The sequence below is a fragment of the Carcharhinus amblyrhynchos genome, chromosome 1 (genome assembly GCF_965287045.1).
Source record: "Carcharhinus amblyrhynchos chromosome 1, sCarAmb.v2.hapA, whole genome shotgun sequence".
In the NCBI taxonomy this organism is placed as follows: domain Eukaryota; kingdom Metazoa; phylum Chordata; class Chondrichthyes; order Carcharhiniformes; family Carcharhinidae; genus Carcharhinus; species Carcharhinus amblyrhynchos.
Window position 1 is genome coordinate 5,651,147 of NC_137324.1, and position 21,934 is coordinate 5,673,080.

General features: G+C 43.7%; 1 protein-coding gene across 1 annotated transcript; it reads right to left on the bottom strand.

The window, feature by feature from the left end:
- Window positions 1-4,457: 4,457 nt before the first annotated feature.
- Window positions 4,458-19,251, bottom strand: LOC145348531 (interferon-induced very large GTPase 1-like). Its single transcript, XM_080196725.1, is given in 4 exon segments — window positions 4,458-6,776; window positions 6,778-8,575; window positions 14,865-14,904; window positions 18,279-19,251. Coding segments are annotated over 4 exon segments (5,130 nt in total).
- Between the last annotated feature and the right edge of the window lie 2,683 nt (window positions 19,252-21,934).

Consider the following 21,934-nt stretch of genomic DNA (forward strand, 5'->3'; position numbering starts at 1 on the left):
ATGCAGTTCATGTTGTCTACATGGACTTTCGGAAGGCCTTTGACAAGGTACCACATGGTAAGTTGTTGCATAAAGTTAAATCTCATAGGATCCGTGATGAGGTAGCCAAATGGATACAAACTTGGCTTGATGACAGAGGACCAAGGGTAGTTGTTTTTCAAACTGAGGTCTGTGACCAGTGCTGTGCCTCAGGAATCAGTGCTGGGTCCACTCTTATTTGTCATTTATATGAACGAGAATTTAGTACACATAGTAAGTTTGCAGTTGGCACCAAGATTGGTGGCATAGTGGACAGTTATCTAGTATTGCAATTGGGTCTTGATCAGTTGGGCCAATGGGCTGACGAATGGCAGGTGGAGTTTAATTTAGATAAATGCGAGGTGATGCATTTTGGTAGATTGAACCAGGGCAGGACTTACTCAGTTAATGGTAGGGCATGGGGAGAGTTACAGAACAAAGAGATCTTGGGGTGCAGGTTCATAGCTCCTTGAAAGTGGAGTCACAGGTGGGCAGAGTGGTGAAGAAGACATTTGGCATGCTTGGTCAGAACATTGAATACAGGAATTGGGATGTCTTGAGGTTGTACAAGACATTGTTAAGTCCATACTTGGAATACTGTGTACAGTTCTGGTCACCTTATTATAGAAAGGATATTATTAAACTAGAAAGAGTGCAGAAATTTACTAGATTGCCACCAGGACTTGATGGATTGAGTTATAGGAGAGGCTGGATAGACTGGGATTTTTTTCTCTGGAGCGTAGGAGGCTGAGGGGTGATCTTATAGAGGTCTATAAAGTAATGAGGGGCATCGATCTGCTAGATAGTCAATATCTTTTCCCAAAGGTAGGGGAGTCTAAAACTAGAGGGCATAATGTGAGAGGGGAGAGATACAAAAGTGTCCAGACAGGCAATTTTTTCACACAGAAGGTGGTGAGTGTGTGGAACAAGTTGCCAGAGGTAGTAGTAGAGGCGGGTACAATTTTGTCTTTTAAAAAGTGTTTGGATACTTACATGATAAAATGGGTATAGAGGGATACGGGCCAAATGCAGGCAATTGGGTTAAGCCTTAAGGGTTAAAAAAAGGGCACTGTGGACAAGTTGGGCCGAAGGGCCTGTTTCCATGCTGTAAACCTCTAAGACAGGACAGTGGGGTTTAAATTTGTTATGGCCAAGGAAAAAGATGACCCAAAAAAGACAAGATTGGATTAAAGAAGGCAGATTTTATTAAAATAAGGCAGTATATGTCCAGAGTCAACTGGGAACAGCTTCTTGTGGGAAAATCTACAGCAGAGCAATGTGGGGCATTCAGAGAAGAGCTGGGGAGAGCACAGGTCCAACATTTCCCTCTTGGGAGAAATGTAAAAGTGATAAAAAAAAATAAAAATAAAAAAAAATAAAAAAGTAAAAGCACATCTTTGTCTCTTCTTTGGACACAGGTGAGGTCCCAGAAGACTGGAGGGTAGCAAATGTGGTCCCGTTGTTTAAAAAAGGTAGTAGGGATAACCCTGGGAATTATAGGCCGGTGAGTTTGACGTCGGTGGTAGGGAAGTTAATGGAAAAAATACTTAGGGGTAGGATGTATGAGCATTTGGAGCGTTGCGATCTGATTAGGGATACGCAACATGGCTTTGTTAGAGGGAGGTCTTGCCTTACGAATCTGGTGGAATTCTTTGAGGAGGTGACAAAAACGGTTGACGATGGGAGAGCCGTTGATGTCATCTATATGGATTTCAGTAAGGCGTTTGACAAAGTCCCTCACGGTAGGCTGGTAGAAAAGGTTAAGGCGCATGGGATACAAGGCCAGGTAGCTAGGTGGATCGAGAACTGGTTGGGAAATAGGAGACAGAGGGTAGTTGTGGAGGGTACCTTGTCGGGCTGGAGGCCACTGACCAGTGGTGTGCCGCAGGGCTCGGTACTGGGACCTCTCCTCTTTGTAGTCTACATAAATGACTTAGAAGAGGGAGTAGGTGGTGTGATCAGCAAGTTTGCTGATGACACCAAGATGGCAGGGTTGGCGGGTACAGAACTGGATTGTCAGGTGATACAACAGGATATAGATAGGTTGGTGCAGTGGGCAGATAGGTGGCAGATGGCATTTAATCCTGACAAATGCGAGGTGATGCATTTTGGAAGGAATAATGCAGAGAGGAGCTATGTGATAAAAGGTAGGCCGATTAGGAGTATAGACGTACAGAGAGACCTGGGAGTGCAGGTTCACAAATCCATGAAGGTTGCGTCACAAGTGGAGAACGTTGTTAGGAAGGCTTATGGGATGTTAGCCTTTATAGGAAGGGGCTTAGAGTATAAAAGCTGCCGTCTAATGCTTCAGTTATACAGAACGTTGGTTAGACCGCATGTGGAGTACTGCGTCCAGTTCTGGTCACCTTATTACCGGAAGGACGTGGAGTCTCTGGAAAGGGTGCAGAGGAGGTTTACCAGGATGTTGCCTGGCATGGGGGGACTGGGTTACGAGGAGAGACTGAAGAGACTGGGGCTATTCTCCTTGGAAAGACGGAGATTGAGAGGGGACATGATAGAGGTATATAAGATACTGAAGGGAATAGATAGAGTTAATAGTGAGAGACTGCTCCCTAGACTGGGTACGAACACAAGAGGTCATCACTTAAGGGTGAGGGGGGGGAGGTATAACTTGGAGGTAAGAGGAAGGTTCTTTACGCAGAGAGTTGTGGGGGTCTGGAATGCGCTACCGAGTAGGGTGGTGGAGGCAGGAACGTTGGACTCGTTTAAGATGCAGTTAGATAGGCACATGAGTGAAACGAGAATGGAGGGATATGGTAGGGGCTATTAAATAGGGTTAAACCTCGGGAGACACTGGAAGGGCAGGCTGTATGATTAATATTTTTTGTCTTTATTCCACAGGTGGAGGTCCACCTCGTGTCAAGCGAGGGGCATACACACGGCGGGTCGTGCGTGGGCTGCTCTTGGAAGTCCAGGAGTGGCCTAGTACTTCATGTCGGTGTGTGTGCTTGATCCTGGACCGATAGACGAGCTCCACAACAGCTCAGTGACTAGCACTGCTAGCTGTGCAGATACATGGATTTGGGCCTGTGTCTGTGGGAGTTTGCGCATTCTCCCTGTGGTTGCGTGGGTTTCCTCTGGGCGCTCCGGTTTCCTCCCACACCCCAAAGATGTGCTCTTAGGCTAATTGGTTTCCACCAAATTGACACTATTTCTTCCCTGAATCTGACTGAGTAGGGTCCCATTCGTAGACATGCAGGGTAGAATAGGTGTAGGGCGATGCGGCGGCGCGGGCTCGTTGGGCCGAAGGGCCTGTTTCCCGTGCTGGGTTGTTCTTTTCTTTGTTCTTCTTTATAAGTTCAGGAACCCAGGATGTCTAGGAGAACTCAGGACTGGATGAGGAAGAGAAAGGCTTTTCAAAAGTCCAAAGGGAATACAGGAGGTGCAAGAGGAAACTTCACAAAAAAAAATTAGAAAAACAAAAGGGGGACAATGAAAAAGCACAGACATTGATCCAGTTCTTTAGAATTGTAATCCTCAATAAACTACTATCTCTGGAATTTATCCACTATCCTACGATAAAACTATGGAAAAGGTTTGGAATTGTGTTAAATGATTTCATCAACCTCAAAAACTTTCCACTGATTTGTGCTGAATCCTCTCTGACCCACATTTCCCTGTTTCCTCTATTGTGCTTTCTCGGGTAGTTTACTTTTTACTGATCCTGCCTTTAACTCTGGACACCATTCCCATGACATGAGAAATCACAGAAAGAATTGGCACAACTGATTAAATCCTCAACATTACAGCAAAGGAGAAGGCTAAAGGAACTGGTTCTTTATCTAAAACTAACTACTCTGATTCCTGTGGTATCTGAGAGCCTGGCCCACATGACACTGTGGGAATATTGGTGGATCAGTTGTTAGGCCATGGGTTGAATATTGGTGAGACTTCTGTTACGTATTGTAAATCAATGCATCCCTGTGTAGTGGGTCACATGATTGTGCATCAGAAGTATTTGGGAGATTTTCCCTCTCTGTTCTGGACTACAAGCAAGCAACACGCCTACAATAAAGTTCTGATCATTGGCTCAGGAACTCAGTGTGTGACTACCTGCATATTCTTTTATCTGATGTTCTAATGGGCTGACTTCATTATACATTATATGAATACATCCTTAGACATTGAATATTATAGATCCTACACTAATTCCTCAATCCCTCTCACCACATCCCTGACCTCTCATCAGAAACATACCTGACTCTTTCTTGAACCAGTTTACAATGTCCCCTCCCTTTCTTCCCGAGAGTATTCCTCAATTTAATTATTCTTTAGTTGAAAACATTTCTTCTAATCTTTAATTTAGGATAATGATATTTGAATTTTTGCTGTAATGAAATCTTACCCTGGTTTCCACACACACTCTATAATTTGCAATGAATTGAAGGCTGTCCAATTAGATGTCATTGAAAAGGACCTTATAGAGACTGAATGTTTGTGTAATACGTTTTGTTCAAATCTTCCTTCACTTTCTCCCACTCAATGTCCCATACAGCACCAATCTCTGCAGGATTTGCTCCATATCTATTAGCAAAATCCTTATTGAACATGTAGAAAACTTTTTTCCAATAGGATGTTGCCTCTGCAGTTTGATCCCGTTGAATGATCCAGGATTTGTAGTAATCATTGACTTCCTTGTAATCTTTGTAGGGTACCCACTCATAATTTGTGTCTTTATTTTTGAATCTTGAATTGCTCGCTACTGCAGCTGTACAAATATCCACTGAAAGAAACTTACTTTCTTCCCATCGATAACCATTGAGTCCATCTGGTCTGTGCTGTTGACTGAAATGCTCCGTGTGCTCAATGGTCTCTGATTCACAAAAAACACGACAGAAAGGACATTTCCGTGTGCAGCTGAATAACCCTTTAAATAGTTCCTCATTTGGTTTTACAGATAATGTTTCAATCTTCGCTTTAACATCCCAGCCTGTTATCTCATTGAGGAGAATCTTCTCAACCTCTGCAATGAATGGTAGAACTGCTTCTGCAAATCTGTTGGCATTGCTGTCACTCTGGAATAGAACGAGGTTCATCTCATCTTTGGACATTGTGATTCTTCTCTTTAACTGTTCAACAAACAAATCAAGGAAACGCTGAACATTTCCAGAAATATTTTGGGACACTGCATCTTTAACAACCTCTTTGGTATGATTACTGATCTCTGTGAGAATTTCTTTTGCGAGATGTGTAAACCTCATCTTTCTGTTAACTCGTTCTTTGCAATGTGCAATAACTCGATCATGGAGCCAGTTCTTTGCAAAATTCTCAAAGTCAGAGATATATCTGTAATAATCTTCAAAGCTGTTCTTTTGTTTTAAATGCACCAGAAGTTCCACAATGAAGTTATTGCGAAGCTTGTACTTTCCCTCAGGGTCTGTTTTTCTCATATCGTCTACAATTTTCATGCTGAGTTCTTCCAGTATGGCATCTCTGACAGCTGGCATGAAACAAGACCTTGCAAATCGTTCCGCTTGTTTTTGATTCTGATCCTGTTCTTTGTAATTATCCATGAAAAGGTCAAAGTATTGATCTTTTTTGCTTTCCAGCCTCTTCCGTGGATCGTGTTTATTGATAAACCTGGTCTGCATGGCCCTGAACCTTCGTGCTGCATAACCACACATATGAAGTTTAAACTCTGCCCTGAAAATCTCACTCATTTTAAACATTGAATCTGAAATCTTGTTGATTTTTTCCTCCATATAGTCCAAAAATTCAATGCAATATTTATTATCATAATCCATGTCCACTTTTGTAATTTTATCAATATGCTGCCTGCATTCAGTCTCGAGTGACTTTGATATTAGTCCCGCCCGTTCAAGATCTGATTGTTGGACAGATGTTGCAAATTTCATAAACTTGGTCGTCATAAATAAATCGATGTGTTTCTCATCAATCTGAAAGCTCTGGGCCCCGAGCTGAGAGAGGGGTTCACTTTCCAGTTTGTTATTAATCACTCTCCCTTGTGTTTTTGTGTCGTCTCTCAGAAGATTTTCAATTTCCACTTCAATGTTTTTCTCTGCGCACGGCTGATAGTTCAGTTTGGAGAGTGTATCACGCCACGTGTGTTCAAATGCAGTTTTCAGTTCCTCATCACCTAACTCCAGCTGAACTTCTTTGCATCGTTGTAAAAGGTTCTTGACTTGTTTTTCAATTTGCTTGATACATTCATTCCAAATAGCATCCACTTCCTGTAATCCCATGAGTCTGTTGAGAGTATCCTTACATTTCTGTATTAAATTGTCCTGAAGCTGGCTACACACTGTGGAAATGCTTAGTTTAAATTGCTCCTTATATTTCTCCATCAGCTGTACATTATCAGCACCACTTTCAAAGTGTGCTGTTAGTTTATCAAGGGTGCTATGCTTTCTCGTGTCAACCTCTTTCCTGATCTCTAATTCCAGTTTTGGGAGCAGTTGTTTTAGATTACCTTTTTCATTGTTCATTCTGTTCTCAGCTTCAGTTGCCCATGAATGTGCAAATTGGCGGAGTTCCCATTCCCAGTCTTTGTACTTTGTGGAGAGCTGGTTATAAGCCTCAGCAACCAGACTATTCTGAAAACTAAAAATGAAATTCTCATTTTTCACCTGATCCCAAAACCCAGTCATCCATTTGATAAAGTCTGGAATTGTTAAAGCTCTGTCAGATCGGCCACGTTCTGATAAACAACGAAGTAGACGCTTCTTCAGTTCAAAGACATGTTCACAGTATCCAGAATTGACTGCAGCCATCGGGGGGGGTGCCGTGCCACAGACCAGGGATGTACCAGTTGCTCTTATCAGGATCATAGTCCATCACATCGGAGAATTTTATTTGGTCTAACTTCTCCAGTTTTGCTGCAGCTTTTGTCATTTGATCCAATTGTTCCAGCAGTTTCTGACGACTCCTCAGATTCTGATCATGTGCACACACATCTCCAACATTCTGGTGGACAAACTGACAGATTGGCCCTTTTCCTGTTTGTTTCATACGAATTAAGGAATGGACGACAATCTGCAAAACGTCTTTCATCTCTGTGGGATTTTCCATTCCCATATTTACTAAAGTTAAATTGCTTAACCCGATTACAAATGTTGCCAGTTCATTATCGTGCTCGTAACTGTCTGTAAGAGTTGCGAGTTCTGGAGCTTTCAGCCCCTCAGTGTCAATTACCAGGACAAAGTCACAGCCCAGATCTGTTGCCAGGCTCCCTGTAACTTGGATAAACTGCATGAAGGCTCCTCGTGTACACCTGCCACTACTCACAGCAAACTGCAAACCAAACATTGTATTTAGGAGCGTGGACTTCCCTGTACTTTGGACACCAATCACTGTTACCACAAACACACGGGAAGCATTTCCCACCTTCTTCGTCACTTCATTCATGACTGCAGTGACCCATTGAATAGGAATATTGGAAACATCTCCATCAACAAGTTCCAATGGGAACCCGTCCAGCAATAGTTCAGCCGCAACATCCGGTAACCTCAAGATGTTCGGGTCTGCCGCTCTTTTTGCTTTGCCGCTATCTGTTGTCACTGAAATCTCATAAACCTGGCCAAGTTCCCTCATGAAGTGCTCGAGTCCAAGGGAACTATCAGACATCTTCTGATCCAAATCCTTCAGTTCACTCACATTCTGCTTTGAATCTTTGTTTAGCTTTTTATAACGAACACGTAACTTTGACATTAATTCTCTTGATTTATTGTCCAGATTCAACTTCAACCACTGTAGAAATAAAGCTCTCTCTTCTCCACAAGTTGATGTTAGCACCGTAATGAATTTCCTCAGCTCCTCCGATAGACGCTGCTTGCGCTGAGCTTCTCGAATTATTTTCTTCTTTTGGTCCAATTCATATTTATATTCTTCTGTGCTCTTATCCCCACGGAGTTTCATGCGGGACCTCTCCTTCTCAGCTTGAGACCAATCTTGCCAAGGCTTCCCATGGAAAGGTAAAACTCTCCTTTTGTATTCATTAATGGGTCCAAAGTTAAGTTGTCTCAATATACTAGAAGCCTGTTGTTGGCCTTGTTGTATTTTAGGATCATCTTCATCGACCTCAATCCCACTATTCCTCGCAATCTTAGCCATTTGCTCCAGGTTCAGGAAGCTCTGCTCTCCTTTATGAGTTTGAATCATTTGTTTTATTCTGGAACAAATATTTTCTACAAGTTTTGCATCATTCATATTTGTCCGAACAATGCATTGTGTAGATTTTAGCCTTAGATCTTCGAATAGTTTCTTTGTCTGTCCTGGTGTTATTTTTTGCTGACTGCTATTGGAGTTAATTATGAGAAAGAACATTGCTGGTGACTGTGTGAGAGAAGCGAGGAACTTTCTTTCTGTCTCACCAATTACATCAATGAAAATAAAGAGGGCAGCAGAGACTTGAGCAAGAAAGTGAGTGTTGCTGTGGTATATTTCAGCACTGCCTCGGAGGTTAATGAATGCAACAGCCTCAGGGAATATGTCCAGGTTTCTTTTCCCAGAAGGAAGATACCAGCAGACCTCAGCGAGTCCATCCGATATTCCACGGAGGTACTCGGGTGTGTAGGATCTGTTATGGGATCGCACACCACTAGTCACAGGCCTCCACTCAGAGAAGCAATCCTCCACAACCACTCTCTGGCTTCTTCCATTGAGCCAGTGTCTAATCCAATTTACTACCTCTCCATGTATACCTAGCGACTGAACCTTCCTAACTAACCTCCCATGCAGGATCTTGTCAAAGGCCTTACTGAAGCCCATCAGACAACATCCACTGCCTTCCCTTCATCCACTTTCCTGGTAACCTCCTCAAAAAACTCTCATGGATTAGTTAAATATGACCTACCACACACAAAGCCATGTTGACTCTCCCTAATAAGTCCCTGTCCATCCAAATATTTGTAGATCCAATCTCTTAATACTCCTTCCAGTAATTTACCTGCTACTGACTAGAATTTCCCAGATTACTTCTTGAGCATTTTTTTAAATCATGGAACAACATGAGCCACCCTCCAATCATCCGGAACCTCACCCGTGGATACTGACATTTTAAACATATCTGCCAGGGGCCCTGCAATTTCAACACTAGTCTCCTTCAAGGGAATACCCTGTCCGGTCCTGGGGATTTATCTACTCTGAATTGCCTCAAGACAGCCAGCACCTCTTCCCCTTTAATCTATATAGGTTTCATGACCTCCCTACTTCTGGCCTTATTTCCATAGACTGCATGCCAGTTTCCTTTGCAAATATGGATGCAAAAAACCCATTTAGTATCTCCCCATTTGTTTTGGTTCCATATGTAGCCGACCACTCTGATCTTCAAGAGGACCAATTTTATCCCTTACTATCCTTTTGCTCTTAATATACCTGGAGAAGCACTTAGGATTATCCTTCACCTTGACTGCCAAAACAACCTCATGTCTTCTTTTAGCCCTCCTCATTTCCTTCTAAGTAGTTTCTTGTACTTTTTAATACTCCTCAAGCATCTTATTTGTTCCCTGTTGCCTATACATGTCCTACATCTCTCTCTTCTTCATCAGAGTTGCAATATCCCTCGAGAACCAAGGTTCCTTATTCTTATTCACTTTGATTTTAATCCTGACAGGAACATACAAACTCTGCACTCTCAAAATTTCTCCTTTGAAGGCCTCCCACTTACCAATCACATCCTTGCCAGAGAACAACCGGTCCCAATCCACGCTTTTTAGATTGTTTCTCATTTATTCAGATTTGGCCTTTTTTCAGTTCAAAACTTCAACCCGAGGACCAGATCTATCTTTGTCCATGATCAAGTTGAAACTAATAGTGTTATGATCACTGGAACCAAAGTGTTTCCCTACACACACTTCTGTCACTTGTCCTAACTCATTTCCTAGCAGGAGATCTAATATTGCATCCTCTCTAGTTGGTACCTCTATATATTTAGAAAATTTTCCTGAACACATTTTACAAACTCCACCCCACCTAGACCTTTAACAGTATAGGAGTCCCAATCTATATGTGGAAAATTAAAATCCCCTACTATCACAGCTTTATGTTTCCTGCAGTTGGCTGCTATCTCTCTGCAGATTTGCTCCTCCAATTCTCGCTGACTATTGGGTAGTGTATCATACAACCCCATTAATGTGGTCATACCTTTCCTGTTTCTCAGCTCCACCCACGTGGCCTCTGTAGACAAGCCCTCTAATCCGTCTACCTGAGCACAGCTGTAACATTTTGCCTGGGGGGCAATGCTACCCCCCACCCCGCAATCCTTCATCCTTCTGCCTCTATCATGCCTGGAACATCGGAACCCTGGAACATTGAGCTGCCAATCCTGCCCCTCCTGTAGCCAAGTTTCACTAATGTCTGCAATGTCATAATTCCATGTGTCAATCTACATGTGAACAATCTACAAGATGTAGTGCAGCAGCTCACCAAGGCTCCTTAGGCTCCCTTGGGTTAGAAGAGGTCATGTAGGGTGGTTTGCAAAAGGTGAATAAAATAAAGCTCCTGGAATTGGCAAAAACGTTGCAGTTGACAATACCTGATGGCGTAAGGATGAAAGAGATAATTGTGGCAATAACTCAGCATTTAAAATTGTTAGAAACACAGTCAGAATCAAAGAAGTGGGGCGGGCTGTTAACGCGCAAATAAATGCGGCGTGCAGGAATGGGACGGCCGTAGTTATGGGGGATTTCAATCTGCATATTGATTGGTCGACCCATGTTGGACAAGGTGGGCTCGAGGAGGAGTTCTTGGAATGCTGCCGGGATAGTTTCCTTGAACAGTGTGTGTTGGAGCCGACAAGGGAGCGAGCTATCTTGGATCTGGTGCTATGTAATGAGGCGGGTAGAATTAGGGACCTTGTGGTGAAGGATCCTCTTGGAGAGAGTGATCATTGTATGGTGGAGTTTCTGTTGCTGATGGAGGAGGAGAAAGTGGGTTCCCGGACACGCGTCCTTTGTTTGAATAGAGGGGAGTACGGTAGGATGAGAGAAGAATTGGCGAATGTGGACTGGGAGAGCGCGTTGGAAGGTAGGTCTGCTGAGGAGCAGTGGAGGATCTTTAAGGAGATCTTTCTTGGTGCTCAGCAGAAATTTATTCCGATGGTCAAAAAGGACCGTAGGAGGAGAGGTAATAAGCCGTGGATAACGAAGGAGGTGAAGGAAAGTGTTAAATTAAAAGCGGAGGAATTCAGAGTAGCTAAGAGCAGTGGGCGAGAAGAGGATTGGGAAAGGTTTAAATGTCAACAAAGATTGAGAAAGAAGTTGATAAAGGAGGGTAGGAGAAGCTATGAAGCTGGGCTAGCGCTTAATATAAAAAAGGATAGCAAGAGTTTTTATAAATATATAAAAAGGAAGAGGCTGGCTAGGGTGAATGTTGGTCCTTTAGAGGATGAGAAAGGGGACCTAGTGGTAGGGGATGGGGATATGGCTAAGGTATTGAATAACTTTTTTGTTTCTGTCTTCACGGAGGAGGACGTGAATAATTTGCCGGGTGTTAGTGATGGAAACGTGGTAGGACTGGAGGGTCTTAATGACATTACTGTTACTAGAGAGGTGGTGCTTGACAGACTGGAGGGGCTGATTGTGGACAAGTCCTCAGGACCGGATGGAATGCATCCGAGGGTTCTGAAAGAAATGGCGGAGGTGATAGTGGATGCCTTGGTGGTTATTTTCCAAACGTCGCTGGATTCCAGGGAAGTGCCGGAAGATTGGAAAACGGCTAATGTTACGCCGTTGTTTAAGAAGGGTGCCAGGCAAAAGGCAGGGAATTATAGGCCGGTTAGTTTAACGTCTGTGGTAGGTAAAATGTTAGACTCCGTCATTAAGGAGGAAATTGCGAGGCATCTTGAAGGGAATTGCTTGATAGGGCGGACGCAACACGGTTTCATTAAAGGGAAGTCGTGTCTGACAAATTTACTGGAGTTCTATGAGGATGTGTCTAGGGCAGTGGATAGAGGAGAGCCGGTGGATGTGGTCTTTCTGGATTTTCAGAAGGCATTTGACAAGGTACCTCACAAGAGGTTATTGCAGAAGGTCAGGGGACATGGAGTTGGGGGTAGGGTGTTAGCGTGGATAGAGGATTGGCTGTCAAATAGGAGGCAGAGAGTGGGGGTCAATGGGTGCTATTCGGATTGGCAGTTGGTGACTAGTGGAGTGCCCCAGGGGTCGGTGCTGGGGCCTCAGCTATTTACCATTTATATAGATGATCTGGAGGAGGGAACCGAGTGTAGGGTGTCGAAATTTGCTGATGACACCAAGATTGGGGGAAAGGCAAATTGTGCGGAGGGTGTGGCGAGTCTGCAGAAGGATCTAGATAGGCTGGGCGAATGGGCCAGGAAATGGCAAATGGAATTTAATGTTGGCAAGTGTGAGGTGGTCCACTTTGGTAGGAATAATGGTAGGAAGGACTATTACTTACGTGGCGAAAAACTGCAGCAGGCGACGGTGCAGAGGGACCTCGGGGTCCTTGTGCATGAGTCGCAAAAACCCAGCTTGCAGGTGCAACAGGTGGTCAGGAAGGCGAATGGGATGCTGGCCTTCATAGCGAGGGGGATTGAATATAAAATAGGGAGGTCTTGCTGCAGCTGTATAGGGCATTGGTGAGGCCGCAGCTGGAGTACTGTGTGCAGTTTTGGGCGCCGCACCTGCGCAAGGATATTTTGGCCTTGGAGGGAGTGCAGAGGAGGTTTACTAGGCTGATACCGGAGTTGAGGGGGTTGAGCTATGAGGAGAGGCTGAATAAACTAGGCTTGTACTCGTTAGAGTTTAGAAGAATGAGGGGAGATCTCATTGAGACGTATAAGATGATGAATGGGGTGGATAGGATAGAGGTGGAGAGACTCTTCCCGCTCAAAAAAGACAGTAGGACTAGGGGGCACAGCCTCAAGATAAAGGGGGGGCGGTTTAGAACGGAGTTGAGAAGGAACTTCTTCACTCAAAGGGTGGTGAATCTCTGGAATTCTCTGCCCGTTGAAGTGGTGGAGGCTGCCTCGCTAAATATTTTTAAGACGCGGGTTGATGGGTTTTTGATAAGAGAGGGGATTAAGGGTTATGGGGAGAGGGCGGGAAAGTGGAACTGAGCCACGACAGATCAGCCATGATCTTATTGAATGGTGGGGCAGGCTCGAAGGGCTAGATGGCCTACTCCTGCTCCTATTTCTTATGTTCTTATGTAGAACAAAGAAAATTACAGCACAGGAACAGGCCCTTCGGCCCTCCAAGCCTGTACCCACCATGCTGCCCGACTGAACTAAAACCCCCTACCCTTCCGGGGACCATATCCCTCTATTCCCATCCTATTCCTGTATTTGTCAATATGTCCCTTAAAAGTCACGACCTTATCTGCTTCCACTACCTCCCCTGTAATGAGTTCCAGCACTCATCACTCTCCGTGTAAAAATCTTGCCTCCTTTCAATCTCCTTTAAACCTGCCCCTCACACCTTAAACCTGTGCCCCCTAGTAATTGACTCTTCCACCCTGGGAAAAAGCTTCTGACTATCCATCCTGTCCGTACCTCTCATAATCTTGTAGATTTCTATCAGGTCGCCCCTCAACCTCTGTCGTTCCAGTGAGAACAAACCAAGTTTCTCCAACCTCTCCTCATAGCTGATGCCCTCCATATCAGGCAATATCCTGGGAAATCTTTTCTGTATCCTCCCCAAAGCCTCCAAATCCTTAATATGTCTCATGGTTTAGAATTGAAGAATCTTACAGTGCAAAAAGAGGCCATTCAGCCCATTGAGCATGTGAGAATACCAGTCACACCCAGGCCCTATCCCGGTAACCTCACATATTTACCCTGCTCATCTCCCTGACACTAAGGGGCAATTTAGTGTGGCCGATACACCTATCCTGCATATTTTTGGATTGTGGGAGGAAACCGGAGCACCTGGAGGAAACCCACACAGACATGGGGAGAACTTGCAAATTCCACACAGTCACCCAAGGCCAGAATTGAACTTGGGTCCCTGGCGCTGGGAGGCAGTAATGGTAACCACTGTCACCATGCCACCCAGTAGAATATATCAAAAAGAATTAGCCTAACTTTTACCAATTACAAGACGTAAACATGACACAGTGTATTTCTTAACAGCTAGCTCCCTCTGTTGTTCCAATTTAAAAGCAATACTCCATAGACATACACCCACCCTCCTTCAGAGATAGTTAGCATTAAAACACATATGCTCATGTGATATTAGATTTTCATCCTTTTAACACTTCTGGACAGAGATCCTGACAGCAGTTTTCACAGAAGGATATATACTTAAACAGCAAAACCTCAGATAGGCAAACTTAGTCTCTGGCAGCGTCTAGTCTCCAGATTTCAAAGAGGGGAAAAAAAGGGACACTTTGCTGTCTCTTTACTCAAAAGTACCATCTCAGGTTGAATATTCTGTGACAGCCCAGCTTCTCCCTCACATGACCATGGCATCCAATCATCCCAATGAAGCCCTGTTAGTGGGAGAGAATCCCAAAGAAATCACTCAACACTCAGGGTTGGTCCTCACATCAAACGGTTTATTTTCGCTGGTGGGGAAATAGCTTCTATTAAAGCCCAGTGTCCGTCTCTGACCAACAAAGGAAAAACATTCATTCTTATTCCAAACATCCACACAGCCCATCACAGCTCGATCTTATCCAATAATATTGATTACAGACTAATACATTAGTCAATATCCAATGAAAAAGGCATTATGTAAGGTGGGTTTATACATGATCAGCTTGTGGCCTCATGGACATGACTCATTAATATTATGTTCCTTTCTCCTATCTGGAGTCCTTGAGTTTACAATACTCCTTGTCCAATGGCCTCCTGATCATTTTCTATGAATGCCCTCCCTAATCTTATGTGTCTGGTTTTCATCCGAGACCTTGAACGATAGACTGGTACCAGCCACCAGTATCTGTGGTCTGTTGTACACAAGCTTGTGATTAAGTCAGTTAATTGTGTTCAGGAATGTGGCTAACACAGCTAGTATCCATTCTGTGTCATTTTAATATTCTGAACTTCTGTTAACATGGTGGAGCTGATCTGCATGCCTTTTGTGATCATATAACAATAAATTCATACACATTTATTATGCACTATCTATCCCTACCAATATAAATTGCTACACTGGTACCTACGAAAATAAATTGTTATACAGGCACCTAAACTAATGATATTATTCCCTCTAAACCTATTCTTTAAATCTCCCTCCAACAATCCCCACCTTTTTATTTAGGGGCTGACTCATTCAGTCTCTGAAACCAAAATTTTATGGACTATATTAAAAAGTTTTGGATCACTCAGTATTCCCTGCCAGATTGTGCTGCAGTCACATGATTTCAGAAAAATGCTCACTTATATCAAATTGAATTGGTCCGAATTACCCTGCCCACCACGTTGAGTCACGTCCCATAAGGCTTTAGCAGCGGTCCTCATTATTCTGTGTCGCCGGTATTTCTTGCAGGACAAGTGATAATGCTCCCTGCAAGGACTAGTCGTATTTGTAAGCCTACTACAATGTGTGAAGTGATTCGAATCCAGGGATGAACATCAACATTCAGTCCCCAAGTGGGATTGGGGTCAGTTCTGGTTCTTTATAGTTCCATAAGGTATCGTGGAGGGTGTCTGTGACATTGGTAGCCTCTATGGTTCAGCGCCTAAGTTGAATGATCCTAGCTAGACCTATAGTGATGGGCCGAAGGGATGTGAAACAAAAGTTGGGTTGGGGGGATCATGTATAAGTCCTATGGATGGTGGGGCAGATGAGACACATTATAATGTTAGGAGGTCACAATGGTGGAGGCACAGTATTTTCCCCAGCCCGCTTACCCTGTATGGGCAAAATGCCTAGGGGCTGGATCAATATCGAGGACCATTGGGATCATCAGAACCATCCCCACCCCAGAAACCTCACTCATCCCACAGTGCGGGAATCTGGGTGTACCCTGGTGGTGTTTAGGGTCCATTTTTTCAACGCCCCCATCCGTCTGGCTATCTGTGCCTGGTGGGAGCTGTCAATCCAATCGGATACTTCCCCCCTTTGGATCTGGCTGAGATTGTGCCCCATCTGTCCCACCATCCATAGGACGTATACATGACAAAGCTGCTCCTGTGGTAATCGTGCAGTGTCCTCCCTCTCTCTGTGTATCAGGTGGTTAATGGTGCAAGCATGGGTCTCCAGCACTGTTATTGCATCTAACTGGATATCCATACCCACTGCCTCCAAAGCTGCTTGTGTGTCTTGTGTTTTTTCTGATTGTTTTAGGGGGTCACTCGTGACTGATTTAAGTTGTTCCACCTTTAACCCCTGAATATATCCAATGAATTGATGAAGGAGGTTCCTGTGGTTACCCCTTGTGAGCACGTCACTAACTGTTCTTCTTTTTCTCCTCTGTCCCTGAACTCTAGAGGTGCCCACGGTCTCAGCAGCCTGTCTCACAACAATTTCACTGAATAAAACATTTAGATTATTCTGAACAGTATTCCCACATTTGAATTGTGGAAATATTGATCAGAAGAGGTACAATCTCATGTTTCACATTATCCTGCAAAATTTCCCCGTTTAAAAGTACAATCCCGTTTTGCGGTCCCTTAAAAACCATGGAACATGGCAATACTGCTGGAGACGGAGTCGGAGTGGGTGGTGGAGTAGTAGGAGGGTGTTATGGTACGAAAGTTATAATTTTGCAGGAGACTCAAGAGAGTGAGAGAATGATTCGGTATACAACAAGATTAGGTTCACACTTCGTACCTTTATTTATCTTTACTTATCTATCCTTATTTATCTATGGTATACAATTACATTATACACACAGTTTTCAGCACTCAAAAAGAAGAACAGCTACAATTGCAGTTTACAGAAGAACAGTTACGTATATTTACCATCAGGACTGTGCCTTCATCCTTCCAACGACTGGGGAGCCCGTTTCAGTCTCGGTGAAGGACCAACACGTTGTCCCGATAACGACCGGGCGATGCGCGCTTATCCCACGGTTGAGCGTCCACCGAGACAATGGGAATCCCCCTTTTTTAAAGGCTGAGGAATGAGTTGATCAGGCTCATTCCTCTGCTCCGATATCCAATCAATGACAGTCCTGAGAGTGTTCACACGCTGTTCCCGAGTACTTCACGCGACTACGTGAGTTACTGTGCATCACCTTTATTTACTTGCTTGTGCAGTTTGGCACGTATACCTTTGTTTATGTACGCAAATAGGGCTTTTATCACCTTGTTTGCTTATGTATGTAGTCTGATACATACGCAAATAGGGCTTTGTAAGTTGAAGAGTCTTTAATGTGTTTTTGGATTGCATTGAGTGCCCTGTTAACATTCTGTGATTTAGGAAGCATTGTTTCGCGGACCAGACATTGATTACTTCTATTACATTCGGCCCTTGGTCAGCGAAGCAATGCATCATACACTGCTCGTTGCGTTAATTTTTGTAAATAACGACAAATACATATATTACTAATAGTTAAGATAATAATGAATACTAATACTATAACGATAGGATGTATTAATATATTCCACATTTGTTGTGCCTGTGACGACCATCCTTCAAATAAAGACCACCATGAGTGGGCAGAATCTTCTTCAATAATTTTACTAAGGTGCTTCAATTTTTGTCCTGCTATTGCGGTTTGAATAATTAATTTGGTAACGTTATGATAATGTGTTTTGGCCATCTGCTCCAACTGTTTGGATTGATTTAAAATTTGCTGTTGATTTTCTAAAGAAATGGAATAATCTGAATGAAGCACATCCCACTGTATAGAGGTCATTGCATCCGTCGTGGAATAATTGGTTAGGAAGTAAGTCCGATTATGCCATGACCAAATATAAACTTTTTTTACACAACCCGAATAGGGATAATAGGGTAATTGCGGATGCGGGTTCATGGTGGCCACACACAGTGTATGAGGCCCTACTTCAAACAAAGTGTCTTTCGGGTCCTGGTGTGTCCATTTACACACGCCTTGTCCTTGTAGGCACAAATTATCATATCCTGTTCGTAATGAACAAATACGACCTCGGTCTGTCACATAGCAATCAGATATATCATATGTATGATAGGTATCAATATTTAACCACGTTCCTCGTAATTGCAAAATCCAAAATGCCCCTTTTGCAATAATTGGTACAGTATGATATTGACACATGCGATCATAATTAGATACATTATATTGTTCCCATATACCAGAACAAAGAATATCATTGCACATCGTTTTGTCTGCATGTAAGGTTATCCATAATGCAGTCGAAATGTTCCATATTTTCCTCCATTCATGGTAATTACCCGTAGTCAGTAATCGTTGCATATTGTGTAACTGTAGTTTTACGTATACTTCCTGTATGTTACATTCAGTCCAGTTTGCCCATTGAGATAGATTTGTCCATTTGGCATCTGAACCATTGGCCATATTTAAGAACAGTTTGGCAGCCAACATATCCCATTGTGCTTGATGCTTTTGTGACTTCAAACCCTGTGGCATCCAAGCAGCCGTGAGTGTAGTCATGTCATTCACATGTCGTCCTATGCTCACTAGTTTACTGGAGACAGTTTCAACGTCAATCGAATTTATCAGTCCTATACCAGTTCCTGTTATACCCAGTATGGCATCATACCAGGCGCGTTTCGTTCGACATTTTGGCAAAGGTGGGAATACCATCTGCCATTTCACTAGGGTATGACGTAAAGCGTCCCCCACCAATTCACAGGTGTGAAGTATGGGCACTATGTGAGCCATAAACGTTTTGGGTTCTGACACCCAAGGTATTCGCACTCCATATGCGCCTCCCCCTTTGATTATAGTGGCGTTTAAAATCTCTAATGGTCTATGATCACTTGTTTTATGACGGAAAGATTCATTCCATTTGGTCTCTGTACATGTTCGGTTTGACAGCCATCCTATACAGAGGGTTACATTGGATGTTATACTTACGTTCAACTTTCCCTTACGCTCTACGACCGGTTTTTCACAATAACATTGATATGGGTCGGACCGGTCCTTCATCCTGGTAATATTACACTTTGACTTAATCCTGTCCATTATGCAATAAACTTCGCAGTTTCTTCCGGGTCGCACATACAGTACGGGATCGCAGGTCTGTTTGGCAGGACAGGTGAAATTATCCTGTTCTCGTTGTTCGTCCCTCGTGGGCCAAGTGCCCCACAACCCTGATCCCATAACTGCCTCCTCACCGGGGGTCCAGGCCTGAGCACTCAGGAATTCCAAGCAGCACAGCAGCAGTGGTAATAGTTGCTTCATGATTCTGTGTAACAAAAAAAAACTGCACATGACAGGTTAGGATTCCCGTAAATAACATTTGTTAGCAGGGACGTTCACCCATTTCTCCTCTCCTGGTTTCATTATAGTTACTGTGTTGTCATGTCCTTGTGCTATAACCTCGGCGGGAACCGGAGGTCCCTCGGATTGTTCTATCCACACCTTAGCTCCTGGTTTGTCTGTAGAACCAAATCCACCTTCTCCTTTGAAGGTAATTTGTGTCGGCTTTTGGATTTGCTCTAATGGTCCCATGTGTACAGGTTTTATCAAGACTTGAGCAATACGGTCCCCAGCTTCTAAAGGGATCGGTTGGTCAGACAAATTATGCAATACTACTTTTATCGTGCCCTGATAATCGGCATCGATCACTCCAGCCATTACAATAACCCCCTTAAGGGCTAGGCTAGATCGCGGAGCCACCTGTCCATAAAATCCTTTGGGGCACTGTATACCTATCCCAGTCTCAATTACAGTGTTCTGCTGCGGGAGAAGAGTGACCGCATTAATAGCGTAAAGATCAAGACCAGCTGCTTCTGGTGTCCCTCTTATAGGCATTTTTGCAGTATCATGCATCAGCCAAATTTTAACAGGATGTAATATGTTTTCTGTTTCTACATTCTGAATCTTCATTCTGAGGAGAGGAGTCTGTCCCTTGAACAAAGGGCGATTATTTAACCGCATGACCGCGTCCTCCAAATGGAATCGCCACCTAGCCAGATTATTTCCCTCTCCCCCTTTTCGAAGTTGTTGCTTTAATAGCCCGTTCATTCGTTCAATTAATCCTGCAGCTTGGGGATAATACGGAATGTGGTAGATCCATTCTACTTTATGGTCATCGGACCACTCTTTAATCCGTTGACCGGTAAAGTGGGTACCGTTATCAGTTTGAATTTGCAACGGTATACCATAATATTGTTCTATCAGGTGTAGGGTTTTCAGAGTTGCATTCTGATTAGCATGCTTTGAAGGAAGAGCTATCAGAACCCCTGAATATGTATCTACTGCCGTACAAATGTATTTACATCCTCCACTTTCCGGTAAAGGACCTACAAAATCCATTTGCCAAATCTGGGCTGGTTCCTTTCCCTTTGATAACTGACCCTTAACTACTTGTGGAATTCCCTTCTTCTGATAATGCTGGCACACAGTGCACTGGTGAGCAGCCGTGCGAGCTTCATCCATACTAATACTGATTCCTCGATCAATCGCCCAATTATATGTGGCTTGTGCTCCTAGGTGTCCACATTTTTCATGAGCCCAATTTGCTGCCTGTACTCCCATTGTTGATGGTACCTGTACTTCAGCTATTTTAGCATGCTGATCAGCAGTAGCATTATGCAATGCTTCAGCCGATGTTCGTTTAGTATGCGCACTTACATGAGTCACAGTCGTTCGCACTATCTGTACTTTTCCCATATACACTGCCATAGGTCTTTTCCACAAATTTCTTTACTCCGGATAGTCCACTGGTGTCGATACCACGTAGTCATCCACACCACCATCCCATTCGCAACTGACCATGAGTCAGTATAGAGATGGTATTCCCTTATTCCTTCCTGATCTAACACCATAGTAACTGCCTTTAACTCTGCCCATTGACTACTTTTCCCATCACCCATTACTTTCAATAACTGGTTCAGAGCAGGGTTATAAGCCACCGCTTTCCATTTACGCTTTCCATCTATGTACCTGGCAGAACCATCCGTAAACCAGGCGCACTGTTTTTCCCCATTTGTCAATTCCTGATATAGCTTCCCCCATTTTACCGGAGATTCTTCCATGGGAATAACTTCTACCATTTCCTCACCCATTTCAGGAGCTTCAGCAACTTGTTCATGTAAGGCAGATACTCCAGTAGGACCTGCTTTAGCCCTGTCAGAGATGTACCATTTCCATTTTAATATACTGGCTTCTTGTGCCCCCCCTATTCTATGGGTACGGGGGTTACTCTGTATCCAAGTCATGATAGGTATCTTAGGTCTGAGTAGCACATCTCGCCCAAGGGTTAATTGCTTTGTTTCTACTAATGCCCAATAGCAGGCCAGGAGTTGTCGCTCAAAAGGAGTGTACCACGAACCAGGATCAGGGAGCTTCTTGGACCAAAATCCCAACGGTCGCCGCTTACCCCGATCCTTTTGCCATAGACTCCAATTGGCGTAAGTGTCTGTAGCTGATACTTGTAATTCCACCGGACCCTCTACCATTGGTGCTAAAGATACTGCTTGTTGTATCGATTCTTTGGCTAATTCAAAGGCTGCCTGCTGTTCCTGTCCCCAGGTAAAATCATGTTTCTTCCGGGTTACTCTGTACAACGGACCTAATATCTGGGACAAGTGAGGAATGTGTTGTCTCCAATATCCAAACATTCCAATAAACTTCTGGACATCAGTCTTATTCTGAGGAGTGGCAAACCCTAATATCTTTGCCTTAGCCTTCGGCACTATCTCCCTTTCCCCCTTATTCCATTGTATCCCCAGGAACTTTACCGTCTGTGCTGGCCCTTGCACTTTGTCGGGGTTAATCTCCCACCCTTTTTCCTTCATGTGTTTTATTAGATAATTCAGTTGCTGTTTTAACTCGTCCTCACTATTTCCCTGTATCATTATGTCATCGATATAATGCAATAGTTGCATGTCTGGAGGAAGGTTCACTTCGTCCAGATGTT